The sequence below is a fragment of the Oncorhynchus nerka genome, linkage group LG20, assembly GCF_034236695.1.
Source record: "Oncorhynchus nerka isolate Pitt River linkage group LG20, Oner_Uvic_2.0, whole genome shotgun sequence".
Lineage (NCBI taxonomy): Eukaryota > Metazoa > Chordata > Actinopteri > Salmoniformes > Salmonidae > Oncorhynchus > Oncorhynchus nerka.
In genome coordinates, this window is record NC_088415.1 from 31,556,896 (window position 1) to 31,584,818 (window position 27,923).

The window sequence follows — 27,923 nt, forward strand, 5'->3', positions numbered from 1 at the left end:
GAATAATTGAAATTGCCATTACTTCAATCAGCACGTGTTGACATTGGACCACTGCTGTGGTAAGAATAGTCGTGCTGCTTCCTAGATCACTTCTCTCTGCCATCGAACCTCCACACTGCTAAAACCTTCGGTTGGCTTTGGTTTGTGGTTTATACAGACCCCCTCTTGGCCACCATATTCACACACATGGCAAGGAGGCACACACACACACTACACACACATCAGACACACACATCAGACACGCACATCAGACACACACACACACACACATTCCCTATCTCTATCTGCCCAGTGTTCCTTCAAAGATGGAGCCTGGCTTTAGAAGGACCAGAATGCACTGCCTAGCTTATCTCTGGACAGCATAAAGAAACGTCATGCTAATTCCTCCATAGATAAATTGAAAGATTGCAAACATACTTTTTCTCTCTCTCTCTCTGTCATTTCAACCTCTGGCAATTTACAACTTTGTTATTTATTTTGAAAACTTTGCGAGATAACAGCTAAGAAAAACATTGACACAAGGTTACATATCGACAAAAAAACAGAGTAGTAAAAGAAACAGTCTGTTTTCGTATCTGTCATTTAAGTTGCCATAAATGAGACGTTGCATCGTTGTTCCAATATTGTAACTTAACGGACTTTATGTGTAGAACATTATCAATGGATGGAGATCCTGAATGAATAATTCAACCTTTTCCCTTTCAAACACCGGGCCTTTATCCATCCTCTGTTGTATTGTCTCTCTGTCGCCATGACCCTCGTAATCACTGCCAAAAAAAACCTCTCTGATCCTGGCCAAGGCACAACAACAGAGCCAACCACCGCTATGTTACCAGATAAATCAAGTTTCAAAGGAGTGTTTCTGCACAATGTGCTAAAGCGTCCCTCCAAAGCAAACAAAAATAATTATTTTTTGACAGGTAAAGTTCCGTTTATTTCTGAGGTTTCCTTATTACCTCTCTTCAATCTCCTGCTCTACACCTGTCCTTTCCTCCTGACGACAGGTGAGCGGCGAGGCTGCTAATTGAAGTGACACTTACGGCTCCGCCGTGGCCTGACCTTGTCTGTGGCAGCAAAATCATCTGTGTTGGTCCGGCAGCCACTCACTCTTAAAACCCAGACTGCTTCTGACACTGTCTGCTCCATGCAGGGAGACACAGGGCATGGGGGAGAAGAAGGGATCTAACGTTGTCTGCTCCATGCAGAGAGACACGGGGCATGGGGGAGAAGAAGGGATCTAACGTTGTCTGCTCCATGCAGAGAGACACGGGACATGGGGGAGAAGAAGGGATCTAACGTTGTCTGCTCCATGCAGAGAGACACGGGGCATGGGGGAGATGGAGGGATCTGACGCTGTCTCCTCCATGCAGAGAGACACGGGGCATGGGGGAGATGGAGGGATCTGACGCTGTCTCCTCCATGCAGAGAGACACGGGGCATGGGGGAGATGGAGGGATCTGACGCTGTCTCCTCCATGCAGGGAGACACGGGGCATGGGGGAGAAGAAGGGATCTAACGTTGTCTGCTCCATGCAGAGAGACACGGGACATGGGGGAGAAGAAGGGATCTAACGTTGTCTGCTCCATGCAGAGAGACACGGGGCATGGGGGAGATGGAGGGATCTGACGCTGTCTCCTCCATGCAGAGAGACACGGGGCATGGGGGAGATGGAGGGATCTGACGCTGTCTCCTCCATGCAGGGAGACACGGGGCATGGGGGAGATGGAGGGATCTGACGCTGTCTCCTCCATGCAGGGAGACACGGGGCATGGGGGAGATGGAGGGATCTGACGCTGTCTGCTCCATGCAGAGAGACACGGGGCATGGGGGAGATGGAGGGATCTGACGCTGTCTCCTCCATGCAGGGAGACACAGGGCATGGGGGAGATGGAGGGATCTGACGCTGTCTGCTCCATGCAGGGAGACACGGGGCATGGGGGAGATGGAGGGATCTGAAGCTGTCTCCTCCATGCAGGGAGACACGGGGCATGGGGGAGATGGAGGGATCTGACGCTGTCTCCTCCATGCAGGGAGACACGGGGCATGGGGGAGATGGAGGGATCTGACGCTGTCTCCTCCATGCTGGGAGACACAGGGCATGGGGGAGACGGAGGGATCTGACGCTGTCTCCTCCATGCAGGGAGACACAGGGCATGGGGGAGATGGAGGGATCTGACGCTGTCTCCTCCATGCAGGGAGACACAGGGCATGGGGGAGATGGAGGGATCTGACGCTGTCTCCTCCATGCAGGGAGACACAGGGCATGGGGGAGAAGAAGGGATCTGACACTGTCTCCTCCATGCAGGGAGACACAGGGCATGGGGGAGAAGAAGGGATCTGACGCTGTCTCCTCCATGCAGGGAGACACAGGGCATGGGGGAGAAGAAGGGATCTGACACTGTCTCCTCCATGCAGGGAGACACAGGGCATGGGGGAGATGGAGGGATCTGACGCTGTCTCCTCCATGCAGAGAGACACGGGGCATGGGGGAGATGGAGGGATCTGACGCTGTCTCCTCCATGCAGGGAGACACAGGGCATGGGGGAGATGGAGGGATCTGACGCTGTCTCCTCCATGCAGGGAGACACGGGGCATGGGGGAGACGGAGGGATCTGACACTAAAATGACTGCTTCCGTCTGCTCAGTTTTATTCTCATCCATCAGCTTCTGCAGCATCTGTCCATCCTGCAGAGAGTCAAAGACGGAAACACACAGTTAAGGGAAAGAAGAAAGTGAGAGAATAACCTGTCGGGCTGAGTAGAGCAAAGGTGAAGAGAAAGCTTGCAGGGAAACCTTTTCTAAGAAAGAAACCAGCACTGAATTCTAAAGTCTCAGTTCTGCACTCTGCAATGGTCTTTACTTTGTAGGCAGCTGGTAATTACTGATTGCTTGCAGTAAGTCCTCAGGAGCAGCTTAGCCTTCAGAGGTGACCAGAACACGTGCAAAGCCTCTTTCCTCACTGAGCATTACCTCACCCAAGGAGGCACATTTTAGCATTAGCCGAGCTAATTCAGCTTTGAAAACACTAGCTTGACACTGGCTCTCTGCACTGATCCACTGATATCATCTTATTTCCCATGCTGATCTTCATTTACTGGGACCAATAAAGGGAGCTGCAGTATATGAGACAGACCTGGTGGAGGCTTCTCTGTGAGCCTGTATTAAACCCCTCTGAGACTAGTCCACTAGCTGCATCCTCTCTGTGAGCCAGTATTAAACCCCTCTGAGACTAGTCCACTAGCTGCATCCTCTCTGTGAGCCAGTATTAAACCCCTCTGAGACTAGTCCTCTAGCGGCATCCTCTCTGTGAGCCAGCATTAAACCCCTCTGAGACTAGTCCACTAGCTGCATCCTCTCTGTGAGCCAGTATTAAACCCATCTGAGACTAGTCCACTAGCTGCATCCTCTCTGTGAGCCAGCATTAAACCCCTCTGAGACTAGTCCACTAGCTGCATCCTCTCTGTGAGCCAGCATTAAACCCCTCTGAGACTAGTCCACTAGCTGCATCCTCTCTGTGAGCCAGTATTAAACCCATCTGAGACTAGTCCACTAGCTGCATCCTCTCTGTGAGCCAGTATTAAACCCATCTGAGACTAGTCCACTAGCTGCATCCTCTCTGTGAGCCAGTATTAAACCCCTCTGAGACTAGTCCACTAGCTGCATCCTCTCTGTGAGCCAGTATTAAACCCCTGTGAGACTAGTCCACTAGCTGCATCCTCTCTGTGAGCCAGTATTAAATCCCTCTGAGACTAGTCCACTAGCTGCATCCTCTCTGTGAGCCAGTATTAAACCCCTCTGAGACTAGTCCACTAACGGCATCCTCTCTGTGAGCCAGTATTAAACCCCTCTGAGACTAGTCCACTAGCTGCATCCTCTATGTGAGCCAGTATTAAACCCCTCTGAGACTAGTCCACTAGCTGCATCCTCTCTGTGAGCCAGTATTAAACCCCTCTGAGACTAGTCCACTAGCTGCATCCTCTCTGTGAGCCAGTATTAAATCCCTCTGAGACTAGTCCACTAGCTGCATCCTCTCTGTGAGCCAGTATTAAACCCCTCTGAGACTAGTCCACTAACGGCATCCTCTCTGTGAGCCAGTATTAAACCCCTCTGAGACTAGTCCACTAGCTGCATCCTCTCTGTGAGCCAGTATTAAACCCCTCTGAGACTAGTCCACTAGCTGCATCCTCTCTGTGAGCCAGTATTAAACCCCTCTGAGACTAGTCCACTAGCTGCATCCTCTCTGTGAGCCAGTATTAAACCCCTCTGAGACTAGTCCTCTAGCTGCATCCTCTCTGTGAGCCAGTATTAAACCCCTCTGAGACTAGTCCTCTAGCGGCATCCTCTCTGTGAGCCAGCATTAAACCCCTCTGAGACTAGTCCACTAGCTGCATCCTCTCTGTGAGCCAGCATTAAACCCCTCTGAGAATAGTCCACTAGCTGCATCCTCTCTGTGAGCCAGTATTAAACCCATCTGAGACTAGTCCACTAGCTGCATCCTCTCTGTGAGCCAGTATTAAACCCATCTGAGACTAGTCCACTAGCTGCATCCTCTCTGTGAGCCAGTATTAAACCCCTCTGAGACTAGTCCACTAGCTGCATCCTCTCTGTGAGCCAGTATTAAATCCCTCTGAGACTAGTCCACTAGCTGCATCCTCTCTGTGAGCCAGTATTAAACCCCTCTGAGACTAGTCCACTAACGGCATCCTCTCTGTGAGCCAGTATTAAACCCCTCTAAGACTAGTCCACTAGCTGCATCATCTCTGTGAGCCAGTATTAAACCCCTCTGAGACTAGTCCACTAACGGCATCCTCTCTGTGAGCCAGTATTAAACCCCTCTGAGACTAGTCCACTAGCTGCATCCTCTCTGTGAGCCAGTATTAAACCCCTCTGAGACTAGTCCACTAGCTGCATCCTCTCTGTGAGCCAGTATTAAACCCCTCTGAGACTAGTCCACTAGCTGCATCCTCTCTGTGAGCCAGTATTAAACCCCTCTGAGCCTAGTCCTCTAGCTGCATCCTCTCTGTGAGCCAGTATTAAACCCCTCTGAGACTAGTCCTCTAGCGGCATCCTCTCTGTGAGCCAGCATTAAACCCCTCTGAGACTAGTCCACTATCTGCATCCTCTCTGTGAGCCAGCATTAAACCCCTCTGAGACTAGTCCACTAGCTGTATCCTCTCTGTGAGCCAGCATTAAACCCCTCTGAGAATAGTCCACTAGCTGCATCCTCTCTGTGAGCCAGTATTAAACCCATCTGAGACTAGTCCACTAGCTGCATCCTCTCTGTGAGCCAGTATTAAACCCATCTGAGACTAGTCCACTAGCTGCATCCTGTCTGTGAGCCAGTATTAAACCCCTCTGAGACTAGTCCACTAGCTGCATCCTCTCTGTGAGCCAGTATTAAATCCCTCTGAGACTAGTCCACTAGCTGCATCCTCTCTGTGAGCCAGTATTAAACCCCTCTGAGACTAGTCCACTAACGGCATCCTCTCTGTGAGCCAGTATTAAACCCCTCTGAGACTAGTCCACTAGCTGCATCATCTCTGTGAGCCAGTATTAAACCCCTCTGAGACTAGTCCACTAGCTGCATCCTCTCTGTGAGCCAGTATTAAATCCCTCTGAGACTAGTCCACTAGCTGCATCCTCTCTGTGAGCCAGTATTAAACCCATCTGAGACTAGTCCACTAGCTGCATCCTCTCTGTGAGCCAGCATTAAACCCCTCTGAGACTAGTCCACTAGCTGCATCCTCTCTGTGAGCCAGTATTAAACCCCTCTGAGACTAGTCCACTAGCTGCATCCTCTCTGTGAGCCAGTATTAAACCCATCTGAGACTAGTCCACTAGCTGCATCCTCTCTGTGAGCCAGTATTAAACCCTCTGAGACTAGTCCACTAGCTGCATCCTCTCTGTGAGCCAGTATTAAACCCCTCTGAGACTAGTCCACTAGCTGCATCCTCTCTGTGAGCCAGTATTAAACCCCTCTGAGACTAGTCCTCTAGCTGCCCTCTCTGTGAGCCAGTATTAAACCCTCTGAGACTAGTCCACTAGCTGCATCCTCTCTGTGAGCCAGTATTAAACCCATCTGAGACTAGTCCACTAGCTGCATCCTCTCTGTGAGCCAGCATTAAACCCCTCTGAGACTAGTCCACTAGCTGCATCCTCTCTGTGAGCCAGTATTAAACCCCTCTGAGACTAGTCCTCTAGCTGCATCCTCTCTGTGAGCCAGTATTAAACCCTCTGAGACTAGTCCTCTAGCTGCATCCTCTGTGAGCCAGTATTAAACCCCTCTGAGACTAGTCCTCTAGCTGCATCCTCTCTGTGAGCCAGTATTAAACCGCTCTGAGACTAGTCCACTAGCTGCATCCTCTCTGTGAGCCAGTATTAAACCCCTCTGAGACTAGTCCACTAGTGACATCCTCTCTGTGAGCCTGTATTAAACCCCTCTGAGACTAGTCCACTAGCTGCATCCTCTCTGTGAGCCAGTATTAAACCCATCTGAGACTAGTCCACTAACGGCATCCTCTCTGTGAGCCAGTATTAAACCCCTCTGAGACTAGTCCACTAACGGCATCCTCTCTGTGAGCCAGCATTAAACCCCTCTGAGACTAGTCCACTAGCTGCATCCTCTCTGTGAGCCTGTATTAAACCCCTCTGAGACTAGTCCACTAGCTGCATCCTCTCTGTGAGCCAGTATTAAACCCATCTGAGACTAGTCCACTAGCTGCATCCTCTGTGAGCCAGCATTAAACCCCTCTGAGACTAGTCCACTAGCTGCATCCTCTCTGTGAGCCAGTATTAAACCCCTCTGAGACTAGTCCACTAGCTGCATCCTCTCTGTGAGCCAGTATTAAACCCATCTGAGACTAGTCCACTAGCTGCATCCTCTCTGTGAGCCAGTATTAAACCCATCTGAGACTAGTCCACTAGCTGCATCCTGTCTGTGAGCCAGTATTAAACCCCTCTGAGACTAGTCCACTAGCTGCATCCTCTCTGTGAGCCAGTATTAAATCCCTCTGAGACTAGTCCACTAGCTGCATCCTCTCTGTGAGCCAGTATTAAACCCCTCTGAGACTAGTCCACTAACGGCATCCCTCTGTGAGCCAGTATTAAACCCCTCTGAGACTAGTCCACTAGCTGCATCATCTCTGTGAGCCAGTATTAAACCCCTCTGAGACTAGTCCACTAGCTGCATCCTCTCTGTGAGCCAGTATTAAACCCCTCTGAGACTAGTCCACTAGCTGCATCCTCTCTGTGAGCCAGTATTAAATCCCTCTGAGACTAGTCCACTAGCTGCATCCTCTCTGTGAGCCAGTATTAAACCCATCTGAGACTAGTCCACTAGCTGCATCCTCTCTGTGAGCCAGCATTAAACCCCTCTGAGACTAGTCCACTAGCTGCATCCTCTCTGTGAGCCAGTATTAAACCCCTCTGAGACTAGTCCACTAGCTGCATCCTCTCTGTGAGCCAGTATTAAACCCATCTGAGACTAGTCCACTAGCGGCATCCTCTCTGTGAGCCAGTATTAAACCGCTCTGAGACTAGTCCACTAGCTGCATCCTCTCTGTGAGCCAGTATTAAACCCATCTGAGACTAGTCCACTAGCTGCATCCTCTCTGTGAGCCAGTATTAAACCCCTCTGAGACTAGTCCTCTAGCTGCATACTCTCTGTGAGCCAGTATTAAACCCCTCTGAGACTAGTCCACTAGCTGCATCCTCTCTGTGAGCCAGTATTAAACCCATCTGAGACTAGTCCACTAGCTGCATCCTCTCTGTGAGCCAGCATTAAACCCCTCTGAGACTAGTCCACTAGCTGCATCCTCTCTGTGAGCCAGTATTAAACCCCTCTGAGACTAGTCCTCTAGCTGCATCCTCTCTGTGAGCCAGTATTAAACCCCTCTGAGACTAGTCCTCTAGCTGCATCCTCTCTGTGAGCCAGTATTAAACCCCTCTGAGACTAGTCCTCTAGCTGCATCCTCTCTGTGAGCCAGTATTAAACCGCTCTGAGACTAGTCCACTAGCTGCATCCTCTCTGTGAGCCAGTATTAAACCCCTCTGAGACTAGTCCACTAGTGACATCCTCTCTGTGAGCCTGTATTAAACCCCTCTGAGACTAGTCCACTAGCTGCATCCTCTCTGTGAGCCAGTATTAAACCCATCTGAGACTAGTCCACTAACGGCATCCTCTCTGTGAGCCAGTATTAAACCCCTCTGAGACTAGTCCACTAACGGCATCCTCTCTGTGAGCCAGCATTAAACCCCTCTGAGACTAGTCCACTAGCTGCATCCTCTCTGTGAGCCTGTATTAAACCCCTCTGAGACTAGTCCACTAGCTGCATCCTCTCTGTGAGCCAGTATTAAACCCATCTGAGACTAGTCCACTAGCTGCATCCTCTCTGTGAGCCAGCATTAAACCCCTCTGAGACTAGTCCACTAGCTGCATCCTCTCTGTGAGCCAGTATTAAACCCCTCTGAGACTAGTCCACTAGCTGCATCCTCTCTGTGAGCCAGTATTAAACCCATCTGAGACTAGTCCACTAGCGGCATCCTCTCTGTGAGCCAGTATTAAACCGCTCTGAGACTAGTCCTCTAGCTGCATCCTCTCTGTGAGCCAGTATTAAACCCCTCTGAGACTAGTCCTCTAGCTGCATCCTCTCTGTGAGCCAGTATTAAACCCATCTGAGACTAGTCCTCTAGCTGCATCCTCTCTGTGAGCCAGCATTAAACCCCTCTGAGACTAGTCCACTAGCTGCATCCTCTCTCTGAGCTGCAGACAGAGGAGAAAAGACTCCTTATCACAATTGAATCTATCCACCAAGTGTCGACATCACTGCTAAAGTCAATGTGACTTAGTCATTCATTCTCTGGTCTCAGGACGACCATGTTTGTTCATTAAAGTGAAAGGGTGGATCGACAGAAAATCTCCAGCGACACAAAAGACAGAGAAAATAAAGAGGGATTTTTCAACAAGAAGGACAATTCACGACATGGTAATGGGACTCCCTGAGATAGTGTCAAAGTGCAGCTAGATGGAATGCCTTTGGCCATGGGAGGGGTGGCGTGGCTCTACCTGCTGTGAAATAAACAATGACAGGGAGTCCAAATTAAATGCAAGAGAAAAAAAGAGGAGAAAAATGAAAGGCCTGTGAAGAACAAAACCCTCTACTCTGTTAAGACCCAATGGTTAAGATATCACCACGGGAAACTAGAGACCACGGAGAGCCAGACCTGGGCGCCCGGAGAGCCAGACCTGGGCGCCCGGAGAGCCAGACCGGGGCGCACGGAGAGCCAGACCTGGGCGCCCAGAGAGACAGACCGGGGCGCACGGAGAGCCAGACCGGGGCGCACGGAGAGCCAGACCGGGGCGCCCGGAGAGCCAGACCGGGGCGCACGGAGAGCCAGACCGGGGCGCACAGAGAGCCAGACCGGGGCGCCCGGAGAGCCAGACCGGGGCGCACGGAGAGCCAGACCGGGGCGCCCGGAGAGCCAGACCGGGGCGCACAGAGAGCCAGACCGGGGCGCACGGAGAGCCAGACCCTTGCGCCTGCATGTAAAACTACCCTCAATCTGAAGTCCAACATGCAGGGAGGAACAGTGATAGATGAAGTTGAAATCACCCCACAGGTAGAACACCTGAAAAAGGCACTTACAATAATAAAGGCAGGTCAATTTCATCAAGCAAACTGACAGCCTGCTATATAATTCAAATCAGTATTTTTCTAGGGGCTTAATATCTCCTCTTCATGTTATTGTAATGTGCTTTTAATTTGATCGACGGTGTGCTTGTCAACTCCTGAGGCCCCTGGGGGAGGAACCACTTTCCAGCAGGCCTGCTAATGGACAGCTTTAGAGCTGGACCTCTCTCTGCCTCTCTACTACAACATTACATTACAGAGCACAAAGACAACAAGTGACATACCTACACCTCCATAGGGAATTTTGTAGTGAATGGCGCAGAAGGAGATGACTGCCGTTTACGATCCTGTAATCAATTGTGCTATTGTGTATGTTTTTTTGCGTTATTTGTTAACTTATTTTGTACATAATATTTCTGCCACCGAAAAGAGCTTCTAGATATCAGGACAGCGATAACTCTCCTCGTACTGGAGGAAGACATTTTCTTCAACGAGACAGACAGGAAGGATTTACTTCAGACACCCGACAAGGCACTCATCCCCGTCATTCACAGGAGAAAGAGACGGAGGTAACGCGGACGAGTCGCCGAGAGGGTAATCTACCTTTACCATCTGTCCTGTTAGCCAACGTACAATCAATCAATAATAAAATAGACGAACTACGATCACGTATATCCTACCAACGGGACATTAAAAACCGCAATATCTTATGTTTCACCGAGTCGTGGCTGAACGACGACATGAATAACATACAGCTGGCGGGTTTTATGCTTGTTCGGCAGTATAGAACAGCAGCCTCTGGTAAGACAAGGGGTGGCGGTATATGTATATTTGTATAACAGCTGATGCACAAAATCTAAGGAAGTCTCAAGGTTTTGCTCGAGTATCTCATCATAAGCTGTAGACCACACTATTTAACAAGAGAGTTTTCATCTGTATTTTTCAAAGCTGTCTATATACCACCACAAGCCCATGTTGGCTCTAAAACCTCACTCAATGAGCTGTATAGGGGCATAAGCAAACAGGAAAATGCTCATCCAGAGGCGGCGCTCCTAGTGGCCGGGAACTTTAATGCAGGGAAACTCAAATACCAAATTTCTACCAGCATGTTTTATGTGCAAACAGAGGGAAAAAAAACTCTAGATCACCTTTACTCCACACACGCGTATAAAGTTCTCCCTCGCCCTCCATTTGGCAAATCTGACCATAAATCTATCCTCCTGATTCCTGCTTACAAGCAAAAACTAAAGCAGGAGGCACCAGTGACTTGGTCAGTAAGAAAGTGTTGAGATGAAGCAGATGCTAAACTAAAGGACTGTTTTGCAGCACAGACTGGAATATGTTCTGGGATTCTTCCGATGTCATTGAGGAGTATACCACATCAGTCACTGGCTTCATCAATAAGTGTATTGATGATGTCGTCCCCACAGTGACCGTGCGTACATACCCCAACCAGAAGCCATGGATTACAGGTAACATCTGCACTGAGCTAAAGGGTAGAGCTGTCGCTTTCAAGGAGCGGGACACAAACCTGGAAGCTTATAAGAAATCCCGCTATGCCCTCCGACGAACCATCAAAAAGGCAAAGCGTCAATACAGGACTAAGACCGCATCGTACTACAGCAGCTCCGACGCTCGTTGGATGTCGCAGGGCTTGCAAACTATTACGGACTACAAAGGGAAGCACAGCTGTGAGCTGCCCAGTGGCACATGCCTACCAGATGAGCTAAATTACTTTTATGCTCACTTCGAGGCAAGTAACACCAAAGCATGCATGACAGCATTAGCTGTTCCGAAAGACTGTGTGACCAAGCTCTCCGTAGGTCAACATTCACAAGGCCGCAGGGCCAGACGGCCAACTGGCAAATGTCTTCACTGACATTACCAACATGTTCCAAGCAGACCACCATAGTCCCTGTGCCCAAGAACACTAAGGTAACCTGCCTAGATGACTACCGACCCATAGCACTCACATCTGTAGTCATGAAGTGCTTTGAAAGAATGGTTTGGCTCCCTCCAATTTGACCACCTTCAATTTGCATACCACCCCAACAGATCCACAGATAATGCAATCTCTATTGCACTCAACAATGCCCTTTCACACCTGGACAAAGAGAGCTAGCTGTTTGGTGCAAGGACAACAACCTTTCCCTCAACGTGATCAAGACAAAGGAGATGATTGTGGTCTACAGGAAAAGGAGGACCGAGCACGCCCCATATCTCATCGACGGGGCTGCAGTGGAGCAGGTTGGTGTCCACATTACCAACAAACTATCATGGTCCAAAACACACTAAGACAGTCGTGAAGAGGGCACAACAATGCCTATTCCCCTCAGGAGACTGAAAAGATTTGGCATGGGTCCTCAGATCCTAAAAAGGTTCTACAGCTGCACCATCGAGAGCATCCTGACTGAATCACTGCTTGGTATGGCAAATGTTCGGCCTCCGACCGCAAGTCACTACAGAGGGTAGTGCAAATGGCCAAGTACATCAATGGGGCCAAGCGTTCTGCCATCCAGGACCTCTATACCAGGTGGTCAGAGGAAGCCCCTAAAGATTGTCAAAGACTCCAGCCACCCTAGTCATAGACTGTTCTCTCTGCTACCGTATGGTAAGCGGTACCAGAGCGTCAAATCTAGGTCCAAAAGGCTTCTTAATAGCTTCTACCCCCAAGCCATAAGACTCCTGAACAGCTAATCAAAGGGCTACCTAGACCCCTCTGTTACGCTTTATTTGTCACGACTTCCACCGAGGGTGGCTCCTCTCCCTGTTCGGGAGGTGCTCGGCGGTCGTCGTCGCCGGCCTACTAGCTACCGCCGATCCATTTTTCTTTTTCGTTTGGTTCTGTCTGTTTCTTACACCGGTGTTCTATTGAGTTAATTTATGTGGGTTTATTAACCTCGTTGCCTGCTGTTATTTTGTGCGGGATTATTTCTGTGTTTGTTTGGTGCGTGTGCTAGATTGCGCCACAGGCTATTCTCACGGTCGTTTGTGCCGTTGTGATTTATTTTAGGAGTAGAATGTGTTTCCTCCTGTTGTCACTTCGAATTCCTGTTTTGTTGGGCGCCTTCGTTGGGTTTGTTTCCTGACCAGTTTTGTTGTGTTTTGGACTTCCAAATAAATATTTTCTATTTGGACCTCATTGCTCTCCTGCTCCTGACTCTTGCACCCAACTCGTTCTAGTGAGGCACCTTACATTATTATAACAGGAAAACCAAATCAGGTTATTCCTCCCGCTCCTCTTTGTCCAATACCTGTCATAGGTGAACCATTTGAACATGTGGCGGTTGATTGTGTTGGACCGTTACCGAAGACAAAATCTGGTAACCAGTTTTTGTTAACAATTATGTGTATGGCAACAAGATACCCCGAGGCCATTCCTCTGCGAAGGATTACAGCCCTGGTAGTGAGTAAAGCCTTAATTAAATTCTTCACGACATTTGGGTTACCTAAGGTGGTACAAAGTGATCAAGGTACCAATCCTTGTCAATTACACACCGTGTGGCAAGTGCATATCACCCAGAGTCTCAGGGTGCGCTCGAACGTAGGGTTCAGCCCGGCTGAACTAGTGTTTGGTTACACAGTGAGAGGACCAATGCAAGTCCTTAAAGAACAGTTTTTGTCCCAAGAGTTGTGTACAGGAGATGAGAATGTGTTGGACTACGTTAGTCGCTTTCGTGAGCTCCAACACCAAGCTTGTGCTCTCGCATAGGAAGCTCTGTCTTCCTCACAGAGGAGTATGAAAAGACACTATGATAAACAGGCTGTTTCTCGTCCACTACAGCCAGGTGACCAAGTACTGGTGTTATTGCCTGTTCCAGGATCTTCACTGTCAGCACGTTTCTCTGGTCCTTATTTCATTGAAAAGAAATTAAGTGAAACTGATTATGTGCTTCAAACTCCTGATAGAAAACGCCAATCTCGTGTGTACCACATTAACATGTTGAAAGCATATCATACCTGACCAATCACCCAGTTAGATGGTTCAAAAACAGCGGCAGGTCCTACTGTCTCTTCTGCTTCTACTGCTATGATAGTGGACTGTCATATTGATGATGTTGATGGAGATGGTTTGGAGTTGCGCAATACTCAGCAGCAGTGCGTTAGATTGCCCAACTCAGAAATGTTGCTGTCTATCCAGTCAGGTCTGGTTCATTTAATGGACAGACAGGCCAACGATATTGTGAGGCTACTACACAGTTTTCCATGTCTGTTTAATGATGTTCCTACTCGTACAAATGTGTTGGAACATGACATTAATGTTGGGAATGCTGCCCCTATCAAGCAACACCCATATCGTATCAATGCTTCTAACAGGAAGATAATGAGGGATGAAGTGAAATATTTGTTGGAGAATGACCTGGCTACGCCAAGTTCCAGCCCTTTGAGTTCTCCTTGAATTCTGGTTCCTAAACCTGATGGTACGTCCAGGTTATGTACAGATTATCGAAAGGTAAATTCTGTCACAATGCCAGATTCGTACCCGTTACCCAGACTGGACGACTGTATCGACACTATTGGTGCTGCTAAGTATGTAACTAAGTTGGACCTCTTAAAAGGTTACTGGCAGGTTCCGTTAACCTCACGTGCTTCTGAGATTTCTGCCTTTGTAACCCCTGACAACTTCCTACAATACTCTGTCATGGCTTTTGGGATGCGAAATGCACCAGCCACTTTCCAACGACTGGTTAACTCCGTATTAGCTGGCGTTCCTAATTGTAGTGCATACCTTACCTTGATGACCTAGTAATTTATTTGTCTGAGTGGTCAGATCATGTTGACTCTCTTAAGGGTAGTATGTGAACGTTTGGCAGCTGCTTCTCTAACCCTGAACTTGGCAAAGTGCGAGTTTGGGAAGGCTACTGTGACCTATCTCGGCAAAGAGGTCGGCCATGGACAGGTGTGCCCTGTTGATGCAAAGGTTTTGGCTATAACTGCATTCCCCGCACCTACCACCAGACGAGATTGACGCCGCTTTTTAGGGATGGTTGGCTACTACCGTAGTTTCTGTAAACATTTCTCTGTGGTAGTCGCTCCATTGACCGATTTGCTCAGTCCGGCTAGATCGTTTGACTGGTCCCATGATTGTCAGGTAGCTTTGAATCTGCTAAAACACTCTTATGTACTACCCCTGTACTTGCTGCTCCGGATTTTGAGCGACCATTTAAACTTGAGGTAGATGCTAGTGCCAGAGGTGCTGGTGCTGTTCTACTGCAGCAGGACAAGAGTGGAGTGGATTATCCCGTTTGTTATTTTTCTTGTAAGTTTAACAAATTATGCAACCATCTAACAAGAAGCTCTTGCTTTGTTGTTAGCTCTGCAATACTTTGAGGTGTATATTGGTTCTAGTGCCCTACCAGTGATAGTATATACTGATCATAACCCCTTAGTGTTTCTCCACCGGATGCACAACCAGAACCAGCGCCTTATGCGTTGGGCGCTTATTGTACAAAATTATAATTTGGAGATCTGCCATATAAAAGGTTCTGATAATGTGTTGGCAGATACTTTGTCACGTGTGTAAAAATTATGATTTTTCTATGTTTTCTAAGGTTGACTGTTGTTGATCTTGTGGGTATGTTTTGTAATACTGCAGTCACAATCCCCATGGGTTGCTCTTTTAAGGGTGGGAGTGTTACGGATACAGGTATCCTGTGTGTGTGTATTTCTTTTCTCCCCTTCTCCTCTCACAGGTGGCAATCATCATTCCCCAATCAGTCACCATGCAGTCATCAATCAGAAGACACACCTCCTCCTGTTTCCATTACCCAATCACAATCCCTTTCCCTTAGTTTAAAAACCCTGTCAGTTGTTTTCTCAGGAGCTCGATCTCTTTTTGTTTCAATCTCTCTGTGTCTCAATCGCAATGTCTCTCTCGTTATTGAGCTCTCTTTTGTTTTTTGCACCTACATGTCACTTTGTCCCCACCTGTGATTGTTGTTATTTTGTTATGGTGTTTGTTTGCTGGTGGGAAAAGGGGGAACTAAGACAAGTCGCCCATGGGCATACACCACCCGTAGGACTACTTTGTCTAAGAACACGAGGTATAACTGGGCGAACCACCCACTGTATTTTTGGTTCGTTAGTTAGCTGTATAGTAGTAGGCTAGTCTAACTTCGTGGTATGTTTGGATATTTGTTTCTTTCCTTGGGTCCAGCTCAGCCCCTTTTCCTGCCCCCCACATGTTACCATGTGTTTTCAAATAAACCCTGAGTGTTTGACGGTAATATTAGTTGTCTGTGGTTATGTTCATTCTCACCGTTACTTTGTCACTATTGCACTTTGCATGAGTTATGTTACGGGTCTCGATACCATCCCCCCCTAGACTGCCGGGCCAAAGGGATTCCTAACATCTATGCTTAGTCACTTTAACTCTACCTACATGTACATATTACCTCTATTACCTCGACTACCCGGTGCCCCACCCACTGACTCTGTACCGGTACCCCCTGTATATAGTCTCACTATTGTTATTTTACTGCTGCTTATTTGTTACTTTTATTTTTCTATTTTTTACTTATCTATTTTTACTTAACACTTTTTTTTCTTAACTTATTATAGCGTTGTTGGTTAAGGGCTTGTAAGTAAGCATTTCACTGTAAGGTCTACGCCTGTTGTATTCGGCGCATGTGACAAACACAATGTGATTTGAATGAGAGCGCGAGCGAGGAAGAGCGAGAGAGATTTGTAAAGGCCAGGCGATGCGTTGAGAGTTCTGGAAAGAGAGAACGGAATGATACTACAATACTGTACATGATACAGCACCGGTAAAATAAACAGCGATCTGATCATTTCAACAGTATGATACAATACATCACACCATTACTGCTAAGTGAACATTTGTTTCAGACAGTGTCATTTAAGGATTCAGTGGACTTGTAATCATTGGGTAATTCTGGTGTTGATGGGAGTTTATGGGTGTAATATAATTAGGCAGGTGGCCATGTGCTAGGAACAAATGGGCTCATTGAGTTGAAGGAGGAGATAGAGAGAACCATCACCATTGTCACACTGATGGACAACTAGAAAAAGGCAGGAAATCTGTTGCATTCTGCAATGCTTTAGAGCTGCATATGAACTAACGCCATAGTACTTTCAAGGTATATGCCTGTCTGTAATTCCTTGGGTGCTGAACTAATTTATAAGAGCCAGACAGAAAAAAACAAGACGGACAACAGATTTTGCAAAAAAAGTTTAATCTCTCCTATATGCGTGTTTATTTACAAGTAATAAATCTGCAAAATAGGAAAGAGCAGAATATTTACACGAGCGTGAAACAGCCAACCTGTCACAGTTGCTTCAAATCTGAAACTCTTTAAAAAGGTATCAGAATTCAGAAAGTATTACAACTCTTTAGTTTCTATTTCCTCTTAAATCTGTGTCTAGATATTTTTTATGTTTGATCCTTTACTTTGAAAAAAGGAACTGCTTTCCAATATGCCAAAACAAACCAAACGAGGGAATCAGGAGGACAAGGATAGAAGTTGTTCAGTGGCAAAGGGGGAAACCTGTGACAGTGTGAGTGGGCATGGTCAGGTGGTGGATTGTGGGTAATGGAGGGGTCATACAGGGTTGTGGGAAGCGAAGGGGGAGCTGACAAGGCACTATGTGCAAAGTGAAAGCTCTGTGTTCATCAAACAGCATCTGGATCTCTCCCTCTGGCTTTCCTTTCTGTCTTCCACCCAACTCGCAATGGCAGACAGACACAACAACAAAAGACAAGGAGAGACTACTTCAAAGGAGTTCTGTAGAGAAGTCCCTTTCTTTTCATCTTTACACAACAAGTGGCATAGTAAAATGAAATAACAACACAAAACATGACATGAGAGACCAACTGCCCCAGTACTTACAATATAACTTGTTTGATACTCTATAGAGTAACGTTACAGATTACCACATTAATCCATAATCCCGCCAAGATGCTGATCACCATCATCCAAAAATCTTCCACGTAAATAACAGAGGAGCAAAAGGACATCAAAGCAAGAGAACCTCCTGGAGACTTTGTAACGCCACCAGCTGTTTTACAATCGCAGTCTTCAAAGCCTAGCTTGTGTGGCGGGAGGGAGGCAGCACACACAAACATTTTCCCATCCACTAAACAAATAAGGGAGACAAATGTGCACAATCAGGTAATAAAATATGCTTAACAGAAGAACAGTGATGGAGCAGAACCATCACAAATCATCATAAATAGGGTGAAGGAACAGAAGAGTCAATGTCGAATCTGCACTACGAGAGGCCTTCTCTTGGTATGGGAAAAACCAGTAACCAGCAGATAACCCTGTTTAAGTTGAATTTCATAAACTACTCCATACGCCCTGCTCTCAGATATCAAGTAAAGAGTACAATACATACAGTCCAGCCTTTTGTGTTCGGTTGGGAGGGAAGGGAGGGATTGGTGGAAGGGTGGGGTGTACCGTATAGGAGTACCTTTATTGAGTTGCCAGCACTAGGACAGGACTGAGATGGAGAGTAGAGACTAGAGGGAGTTGATATTGGAGAAGGATGGAAGAGCCCTGCAGCACACTAAGATGAATAAAAAATATCCATATCTTTTCTGAAATGTCTAACCAAATATATCATGTTGTTGAGACCTGCTCCCATTTCAAACTGAACAATTATAAATAAATAAACTGAGGAAATGCTTTTCATTTTCATTAAATCCCACCATCTTTGTTGAAGCCTGATGTAGGATAGCTGGATGGACAGATGGCCCAAGGTTATATATCACAACTCTAGCCTGTGTGATCCACACGGCTCTCACCGGAGAACTGACCTAAATATTTCAGAGGTTTCTCAAACATTTATCTGGTTTGTTTTTCCTCCGTATCTCCTTTACTCTCAGAGGACATTGACCGAAGGGGAATCGATGCAACATATTAAAGGGAGACAATACATTTCACAAAGGTATCCGGTTTCTGAGGAAACAAAAACCACCTGGCAGTTAGAAAACACACAAAGATTGAGCTACATTTCATTATCTTGTCACATCACAGATGTTTGCATTTCAAAATATTTGTCGCTGTTTTCTTATCTTCGCAGCAGACTAAAAAACGAAGAAAAGAGAATTCTGAATGTTCACCTTCCTTGGTGCTTCAGAAGTCCTCTTTTCTCTTTTGAATGACGATCGTCACAGATGCCGTTACAGATCATGAGGGAAACCCTGGGAGAGTCTACTCTGCTCGCACAACCAATGTTTGGTTTCTGCAGAGTACAAAGATAACAACTCATACAACTTTCACCACACCAAAAACAAAAATTAACCATCTTCTTAATTGTAATAAAATAGAACTGTTGAATTCACTGGAGTGACGATGCTTGTTCTCACGACGGGCTAAAATCAGGAGGGATTACTCTTCACTCAAAGCTTTAGCTAAAAACTCCTCTCATCTTTGTCTGCAAACCTCTACCTCAGTGTCCGCCATGACAGTCTGTAGGATAGTCTAACAGTGATCTATCTGAGGGAAGGGGACAGTGGGAAAACTTCAGGAAGGCTTTGAAAGGGTAGTGGGTGAATTAAACCTTTGCTACATTTAACATGGCGCTAAGCCCAATGAATCCTTCTGTGGAGTCTGACTTTTGTGGTACAGCAGAGTCCATAATATCACAGTACTTTAAGCCATGTTACTTGCCTCCCAAAAAACCTTGAGGTCCCAGAACAAAAGTAATGTAAATTTGCTGTGGTCCGGAGCCTGTGCACAGAGGCGAGCAAGGTGGTGGATACAACCAAGAGGGCTGCTAATTCAGGTGCTGTGAATGTGAGGTTGGCGGCTAACACAGGAGGCTGTTTTTCTCTGAGTTGTACTAAAAAACAAAAACAAGCCTTTGGTTTTTCTAAAAGCCACAATAGCACTGGTTGTATTAAATACAGGAATAAAATAGTCATTTCCAGTACCATTAAAACAAATGTTCTCCCAGGACAGGAAAGGCCCCAAGACCTAACGATTTGTTGACTTGCTTCTACAATTTTTTTGTCATTTAACTTTTATTTTATTTTATTTTTAAACTTTACTCTCACCTTCAGTCACTAGGCATGACAACATTTGAATCATAACACATTTTATCTAAAGAAAAAGTTTTCACTAAACAACATTTAAATAAAACATGGCACAGGACAAGGTTTCATAGTTCAGTCTTTGAAATATCAAATCCTTTTCTTTCAAAGTATTTTGTACATTAAAATGGAAATGGACTATTTTCATGTGTTTCTTTAAAAATGAAGTTGTATTTATATATCTATATATCTATATTTATATCCTCTTCTTTTGATGTAGCTTTTTTGTAAATTGTGCAAATTCAGCAGTAACACAAGTGGCACACCAACGGAGAGAGTAGGCAGTTGTTAAACACAAGACCAACAACTAAATCAACCAAATAGAAATAAAATGGATCTGAAAATCAAACTGATGTCCATGAACGTTGATGAAGTCTCTGATGATAGACTGCTGACACGTCAGAAGCGTCCATGGGGGGGGGCCTTTATAAATGAAGTCCTTTCTCCATAGCTCCCCTTTTATATATATATGTATCTCCTGGCTTCTTTAGCCAGCTGCTTCACAGTCCCTGTCCTGTAGGTGGGTAGATAATCAACACGGAAAACAAACTGAAACCAGTGATGAAGACCGCGATGATAAGACACTTTTTCGGGGCGACAGACGGACGTTTAGTGTTTATAAATGAGGGGTTGTTTGGATGGGCCGGGGCCCAGGCCTAACTCTGGTGGGTCTCCAGTGTACTGCTTGTGTCCTTGCAGTCCTTACGCGTTGTGTTGGGGTTAGGAGCTGGGGTCAGTGAGAGAAGGCCTAGCTGCTACCCTCTCCGACCCTCAGTGGCGGGCCGTTCCTCAGCTGGCCAAGGCCATGGTATCGATGACCTGCTCCAGCTTACTGCGCAGTCTTTGCCTACGAGACTGTTCGTCCTTCTGCAGCGCAGACAGGATCTGGGGAGAGACAAGAGAGGAGAGAAGGAGAAAGAAGAGAGGAAAGAGGGAGAAAGAAGAGAAGGAGAGAGGGAGATTAGTCAATAGATCAGCAGGGTGAACCTCCGACAGAGAAAGTCTATCAGAACATCTGTAAGTCTGTGTAAAGTCTCTCAGAACATCTGTCAGTTTTTAAACAGCTGTTGAAGCAAACATGCTGTGATGGTGGCATGAGTGTGCTATAAGACTTGTATGTAGAAGCATGCAAACCGTTGAAATGTTTCCCTACAAACACCATACCGCAGTACGAGGAAACAGAGGCAGAGTGACATCCATAGTTTACCTCTGTATGGAAAGTTGAATGTCTACCACATGACATTGCATAGAAGAAGATGTTCAGTAAACAGGCGGATGACGATGGAAGCTGCGAGGGGAGCTGTATGTACTATGGCATTATGGGAACTGGTGCTGGTGGGTCCATTAGTGATAGGTAGCTGTGTACTAGATGTTAGGGACTCATGCAGGAGAATGCATAATGGCCTGCTAATGCCCCGCGTGTTAGTGCTGCTTTGACGGATGAGGGGGGCGAGAGGAGGACCCTGCAGCCGCCTGCATCTGGATAATAAGCCTTAATGAATGGGAGCGGCTGCTTAAATAGAGGGAGCTGCAGCTGTTGCCTCAGACACAGGAACCAGCACTGCTGAGAGATGAGGGGAGAGGTGAGGGGGGTAGAGATAGGGTCTGATGCTGAGTGGAGATGACTGAATAAACCCCCCCTCACTTCCACCACCATGCTCTCTCCCCACATGCCCTTTGAAAAGGCAAGCAGAGAGGCTGCCTGAACCTCTCACAGCACACACTCAATGCACTATAACCAACAAGGTAGGAAGAATTGTCTGAGCAGACAGACAAACATTGTTTACGTGTTTTTGAAGGCCACGACAGACACTCTCTTAGAGTGAGTACAGTACAGTAGCCATCCTAGCACTGCCTTCCTCCCTCCCTCGCTGGCTGGCTGTCTGTCCTAATGGCTGGGAGCGGATGGAGCAGATAGAGTGGAGGGAGCTTCTGCTTCTGCCTCATTATCTCTCCAGTTCCACAGCCCAGTCTCCGTGAGTCACTGACTTTAGCCCTTTCCAGGCTCTGCTCAGCTCTCTGAGAATTAGCACTCAGTGTACAGTCTCATTCACATCTCCTACATGGAGTAGCTACACTATACTGGCTCTGCCTCAATGCATAAGCAACGTTTCAAGAATGATTAGTCAGTCTATTTTGGTGGGGAAATAAATGAATGCACATGGAATATAGTGTGTTAATGAACTCCCCGGAAGGATAGCACATGGGAGAATGAATAAAACACAGAAATCCAATGTGGTCCATTAGTTCCATAATATGTACTTTAATTACTTAAATAGCTGCATGCATTTATGGATGCATACTCAGTTATCTTCTAATTGAATCAGAATGCCCACATTCCATTCATCATGAAAACTAGAAGGCACATACAAAGGGTCTCACCCCTGTGTCAACATACAGAACCAATGGCTATTCTACTCTGATTTCTTCATGCTGTGACTAATATATATTTATAAAATACATTAGATATCTATACTATTAAACTATTATAATGTCTATGATTAATATCTTTGTAATATACCGGTGACTCACCTCATCTTTGTACTTGACGATATAGGAGTAGATCTCGTGCAGGGCACTCATGCTGTTGAACTGGCTGAGGTGCAGCCGGGACTGTTCAGCCAGGTAGGCACTCATGTCCTGGTCACTGATGGCCGGCATACGGGATATGTCGGAGTAGTACCTGCAGGACAGGAGGGGAGCAGAGAGGGAAGGGGGTTAGCACCCTGAACTGGAGAGGACACCTCTTTAGTTGTGTATGTGAAGGACTGCGATGAAAAAGTCGAGGCCTCAATCAAGTACTCGTCAACAACCTTCCTCTAATCTAATTTCACCAACGGTTAAAACGCTGGGTGCATACTATGTCTTTCGGAAATGGAAGCATTGAAATGGACATTCTTACAAACTAGAAGGCAGTTGAGCTCTCTGTCATTCATACCTCTCCACCCAGTTCTTGTAGTTGGGGATGTCCTTGGCGTAGAGCAGCTTGTTGGAGGGCGAGTCTTTGCCCAGCTTGTGTTCTGACGTGGAGCAGGAGTCCATGAAGGTCTGGGCCACCACAGACAGGCAGGCGTCTGTGATGCTGTTCTTATGGATGTCAAACACAAACTGAGGGTTCTTGATCACGTTCACCCAGAACCGCAGAGGAAGACTGGGACGGGAGAGTTATCATGAGAAGATGGATGCCATCAACCAAATACACACATAGTGAAGAAACAGCCAAGCAAACCATTGCCATTTGTCCTGTAATGTGTCTCACCAGTTACTCTTCCAGGTGTGCCGTACGTCTGAGTCTGATATGGAGTGTTTGTCGGCCTGCTCGTCCAGGAAGTCAAACATGTACTTGATGGCGAGAGGCAGGGCGCTGCCGCGGTGGGCCGTGCTGAAGATGGTCTCAAACAGGTCGTCCACAAACTTCTGCAACGTACCCTGAGGACAGTAGGGATGAGAGGAGCGATTACTTTCCCCCACTAAGGGGGAGTGGCTGTGGAGAGGACGCTACATTCTGCTCTTCCAAGATCAAAGTGCTGAGACAAGCTAGCTTACCAGACAGACCTATGTTTGCTATTTGCATTCCGTTCGCTTCTCTGAATCATGCGCCACAAAACACTCAATCCCACAACAAATGACTCGTCTCCTGCTATTTCCCCCGCTTTATATTTATCTATCTTTTCTGACCACAAAATTGGCCTTTCAACAGCATTTCCATGTTTTTTCTTTCCCTACAATTAGGAGCGAAACAATGAGCTCTGAGGCAGCTAGAGGAGAGGAGAGGGGCAGGCAGGCAGACCCGTTAACAGGGAATTGGCTGAGGGACCCCAGAAGAATACTGCAATAGAGGCTGAGCTGTTTACATTTTAGTCATTTAGCAGTGACAAGCACATCAAGGGACTACCGAAGAAGATGGTTCCCCCAGGAAAAACTCTTGACATATGGAGAGCATTACAATGACTTCCTCAACATTCAGATGTTAAAGTTGACCTACATCAGCAGTACTTGTTATTTATGTAGGGGTGGTCTGGTGTCTATGTAATCTTACCTTGGTGGCGAGCAGACGGGTCAGATAGATCTCAGAGACCATCTTGCTGCCGCGGTCGCCCTCACGCTGGTCAGAGTGGTCGTGGTTCTTGACCAGGTGCCACAGCTTGGTACCACTCTCCAGGTCAGGGGTGATCATGGGAGTGCGGGAGCGCAGACTGTCTGGACTGCTGGCTGTTCGCAACATGCTCTCTGGACGGAGGCAAGAGAGCGATAGGAACATCAGGACAAAGACAAGGCCATCAGAACAGAACACCAGTCTGACTCCCTGGTTTCATGCAGGCCCCCAGTGTCCGGTCTGGAGTGTGGAGACACAAGCTCGGCTGGTCGGCTAACTTAGCGGTGCCAAAGGGTCTGGTCTTGCCTAGAAAGCCTATGTAAATTACAACCCAGTTCAGCAATATGGAACGTTTCTAATTTAAATACTCCCAGCTTCATGCACCGTCGGGGGTTTTCTATAGGAATACCTAGATGACGTCAGAGCTATCATTATCTACTGGGTTTAATGTTGATGGTTCCATGTGCTATTGTGTTGTGCCAACTTCCAACTCTTGACACAGGTGTTAAAATCACGCATTTCAGGTCAAAGCGCTGTGCATAGCATACAAACATAAAAGAGAAAACAAACATATTTAGTCTGGTGAAGGAATGGCTCTATGGGCTGTCTATATCTGGCCGTCATCCAGCCAGAACAAAGACTGTGCCAGCGTGAGGAGCAGAGTATCAGTCTGTCTGTCACAAGGTCACAACCCGTAATCCACTGGGACCTGACCTCAGAGATGGAGAGAACATTTTAATGAGCAAGACAACAGATCCCTGTAGCCACTCCTATTGTAAAAACTCCTTTTGTACGTCAGAGAGGTGGATGGATGGTGAGAAAAATGATTAGGCCTCAACTAAGGAGCGAGGAGAGATGGCTAACTCATTACGCTCAATTGGCGGACTATAACTAATTAGCAAAGTGGGAGAAGAAAAATGGCGTGCCTCGTCTTCATTGTGCCAGGGCCGAGAGAGGAGATAGGACAGAGAATCTGCTTTCTGTCTTGTCTTCAGCATGTTTTTACACCAGCCCTTCCATCTCCATCTCGTCCCTCCTCTCCTCTCCTCTCCCCCTCCCTCTCCCCTCCTCTCCTCCCCTCCTCTCCTCTCCTCTCCCCTCCCCTCCTCTCCTCTCCTCTCCCCTCCTCTCCTCTCCTCTCCTCTCCTCTCCCCTCCCCTCCCCTCCCCAGCCCAAATGACCCATAATGTTAGAGTGGTGGATATAATAGAAAACCATACACAATAGCAATATCCTCCCTTCCTGTGGTACTGTATGAGTCAGGCTGTACAGGCTCCATTGTGTGAGTTTGTCTCCCCCCACTCGTGTCCTCCCGGGGGCCGCCTGCCTCCATGCACTGCTACATTATTAATGGTGTGAGTGTCAAACTTCATTACGGGAGACCAAAAATATGCCCATCTGCCATGTTCCTTATCAGCTAGCCTGCTGCAGTGGCAGCCAGAAAGGGAGGGGGGAACGCTGCATGGAGAGGAGGTAGGGTGGCCAGAATGCAGGTGTATGGAGGGAGGGATGAGAGGACGGAGGAAGAAATTCATTCTGCCTGAATGGTAGAGTGACACTGGGGCCTTTTGAGTGTCTGAGCGCAGGGAGATCACGCTGGCTTTCAGGGTGAGAGGATGAGGGAAGTGAAGCTCAGAGACTGAATGACACAGAGAGATGGTGCTGGAGACACTGCTAAACTAATGTGTGTCAGTGCTTCTTGGTTTGTTGTTTCTTATAAGAGCACTGACCTGAATATACCCAATTCAATCTACAGAGATCTTGGCCTGTATTCACAAAGCGTCTCAGAGTAGGAATACGTTTTGCCTTCTAAATCATAATGGATAACAGGGGGGACCTGATCCTAGATCAGCATTCATACTCGGAGACACTTTGTAAATATGGGCCCTGTGGTATTTAAACAGCGAACCAGAGACCTCCTGCTACACGTGTTTCTCGTGGAGGTGTTAAAACCAGTGATGAAAACGGAACCAGTGTGACTAAGACTGGTCTCTGTGCCAATGACCTTGTCAACCCCCAGTATCAGCTTGTTCACACCAGAACATTCTCTCCACTGTAGCCACTCTACCAGCAGACAATAGTACTGTACTCCTACCTCTATTGGACATTCATCATGAGCCTGCTACTACTACTACTGCTGCTGCTGTTGCTACTGCTGCTTGAGTGCCTGTAAATTTCATGACAATCATGTTCTTTGGCTTCTGGGGGAGAGTGGTGGATGTTTACCTCTGCTCTTACAACATCCAGGGCTTGGCTATCCTCTCTGTGGACTAACAAACCAGCCTGGCTTTCACTGGCCTGTCAACGTTGCTATCGTAACCCCTTAACACACAGACACACTTGAGGAGAGAGAGAAGGGGAAAACAACAAAGGTGAAACCCCTCAGGCTTTTGCCAGAGAGCTGGTTACACTGTTGTGGTGCACAGCTGAGGCTGTGTTCAGAGGTGTGTCTGTGTTAGCTATTGGTCTTCAGTCTCTGGCAGGAGGAGTGAGGTGTCTGATGTAATGCCTGTTATTTCCTAGATGGTGGAAATACCTCTGAAATGGTGTAGGCTCGATAGTGGTGGATTTATGGTTCTCTATTCACAGAGGCTGAGTCAAATCTAGCTTACTATCAACAAAGTCATACAGAGGGCGAAAGACAGAGATTGAGAGAGAGATTGAGAGAAAAAGAAAGGAGAAAGAGAGACTCACCATATCTGCTGAGAGACTTGGTGAAGGTAGAGGAGTTGGATATGTTGTAGGCTGAGTTCTGCTTTGGTACCAGAGCGATCACTGAGCCGTCCGTCACCTACAAGGATTGAAAAACAAAGGGCTGTCTTGTAAACATCGTCCTGTCAATCACTCCATGCACTGTCTGTTTGCATAGATAAAACCACACCATGGCAACCCCAGCCCTCTGCTCTCACCTGATAGTGGGCTAGTGTGTTGAGGCGTTTCCAGTCGTTATCAATCTTGGTGGTGACATCCTCATCCTGAAGGATGATTCTGGCCATCCTGCCCTGACGCCACTCTGTGAAGAGAAGATGAGGATGAGACCGGAGACAGGCAGGCAGGTGCACCCCCCCGACACACAGTAAACACAAACACACACGGTCACTAAACACTGGTGTTCTTACCCAGGTCCATGTCCCCAGCCTTGGGTCTCTGGGAGTAGGGGCTGCCCTTGTACACTGCATCCAGCAGCTTCTCCTTCACCTGGGTGATGGTGTCACAGTTCAGCCCCTTCACCGTCACCTCCGAGGCGTTCTCGTTCTCCGGGTTCATACAGTGGAGAGTCTGCCAGGGGAAGGAGGGGAATTAGGTTCAGCTTAGTTAAATAAGTTGTCATTTGCAGGTATTTGAATCGCATTCTCAAGCACTAATTAGGATCACTGAGGTAGCGACAGATCCTACCGACCTTATACTGCCTTCTCAAAGGTAAATCACACATTTAATCAAATATCCTTATTGTCCTATAAAATATTTATATTTGACAGCACTCACCAGGGTCTTGTAGTCAATCTGCTGTCTGATGAGCTTGTCCTCACTGAGTGAGTAGCGCGCCTCTCCTGTGATGGAGTCTATAGGCCCCTTCTCCATCTGCTGCTTCATAGCACAGTACAGCATGAACAGCGGCTCCCCAGCACACTCCTGGAGACACAGGGACACACAGGGACACACAGGGACACAGACCATCAGCGACAGGTACGGGCTGAAGCTTGGGACCAGTGGCCTTTAGGATTCTGCTTCAACAATGCAATTGCTTAACCACATGCATCTATACTGAGTGGACAAAACATTAAGAACACCTTCCTAATATTGAGTTGCAACCCCCATTGCCCTCTGAACAGCCTCAATTCGTTGGGGCATGGACTACAAGGTGTCAAAAGCATTCCAAAGGAATACTGGTCCATGTTGACTCCAATCCTTTCCACAGTTGTGTCAAGTTGGCTGGATGTCCCTTGGGTGGTGGACCATTCTTGATACACATGGTGAACTGTTGAGCGTGAAAAACCCAGCAGCGTTGCAGTTCTTAATACAAACTGGTGAGCCTGGCACCTACTACTATACCCTGTTCAAAGGCACTTAAATATTTTATAATGCCCATTCACCCTCTGAATGGCACACACACACAATCCATGTCTCAAGGCTTAAAAAT

The 27,923-nt window shown here is 47.2% G+C and overlaps 1 protein-coding gene across 2 annotated transcripts in view; it reads right to left on the reverse strand.

Moving 5' to 3' along the window:
• Positions 1-16,808: 16,808 nt before the first annotated feature.
• Positions 16,809-27,923, reverse strand: part of LOC115102282 (plexin-A1-like) — a 305,508-nt gene continuing 294,393 nt past the window's right edge. For both annotated transcript variants that reach the window (XM_029622073.2, XM_029622072.2), the window contains exons 24-32: positions 27,269-27,415; positions 26,902-27,061; positions 26,692-26,795; positions 26,477-26,573; positions 23,726-23,916; positions 22,946-23,115; positions 22,625-22,837; positions 22,219-22,369; positions 16,809-20,571 (exon numbers count right to left, since the gene is read on the reverse strand). In XM_029622073.2, the coding sequence (XP_029477933.2) occupies positions 20,476-20,571; positions 22,219-22,369; positions 22,625-22,837; positions 22,946-23,115; positions 23,726-23,916; positions 26,477-26,573; positions 26,692-26,795; positions 26,902-27,061; positions 27,269-27,415 (1,329 nt within the window). In that variant the 3' untranslated portion in view covers positions 16,809-20,475. The remainder of the gene's footprint in view (positions 20,572-22,218; positions 22,370-22,624; positions 22,838-22,945; positions 23,116-23,725; positions 23,917-26,476; positions 26,574-26,691; positions 26,796-26,901; positions 27,062-27,268; positions 27,416-27,923) is intronic.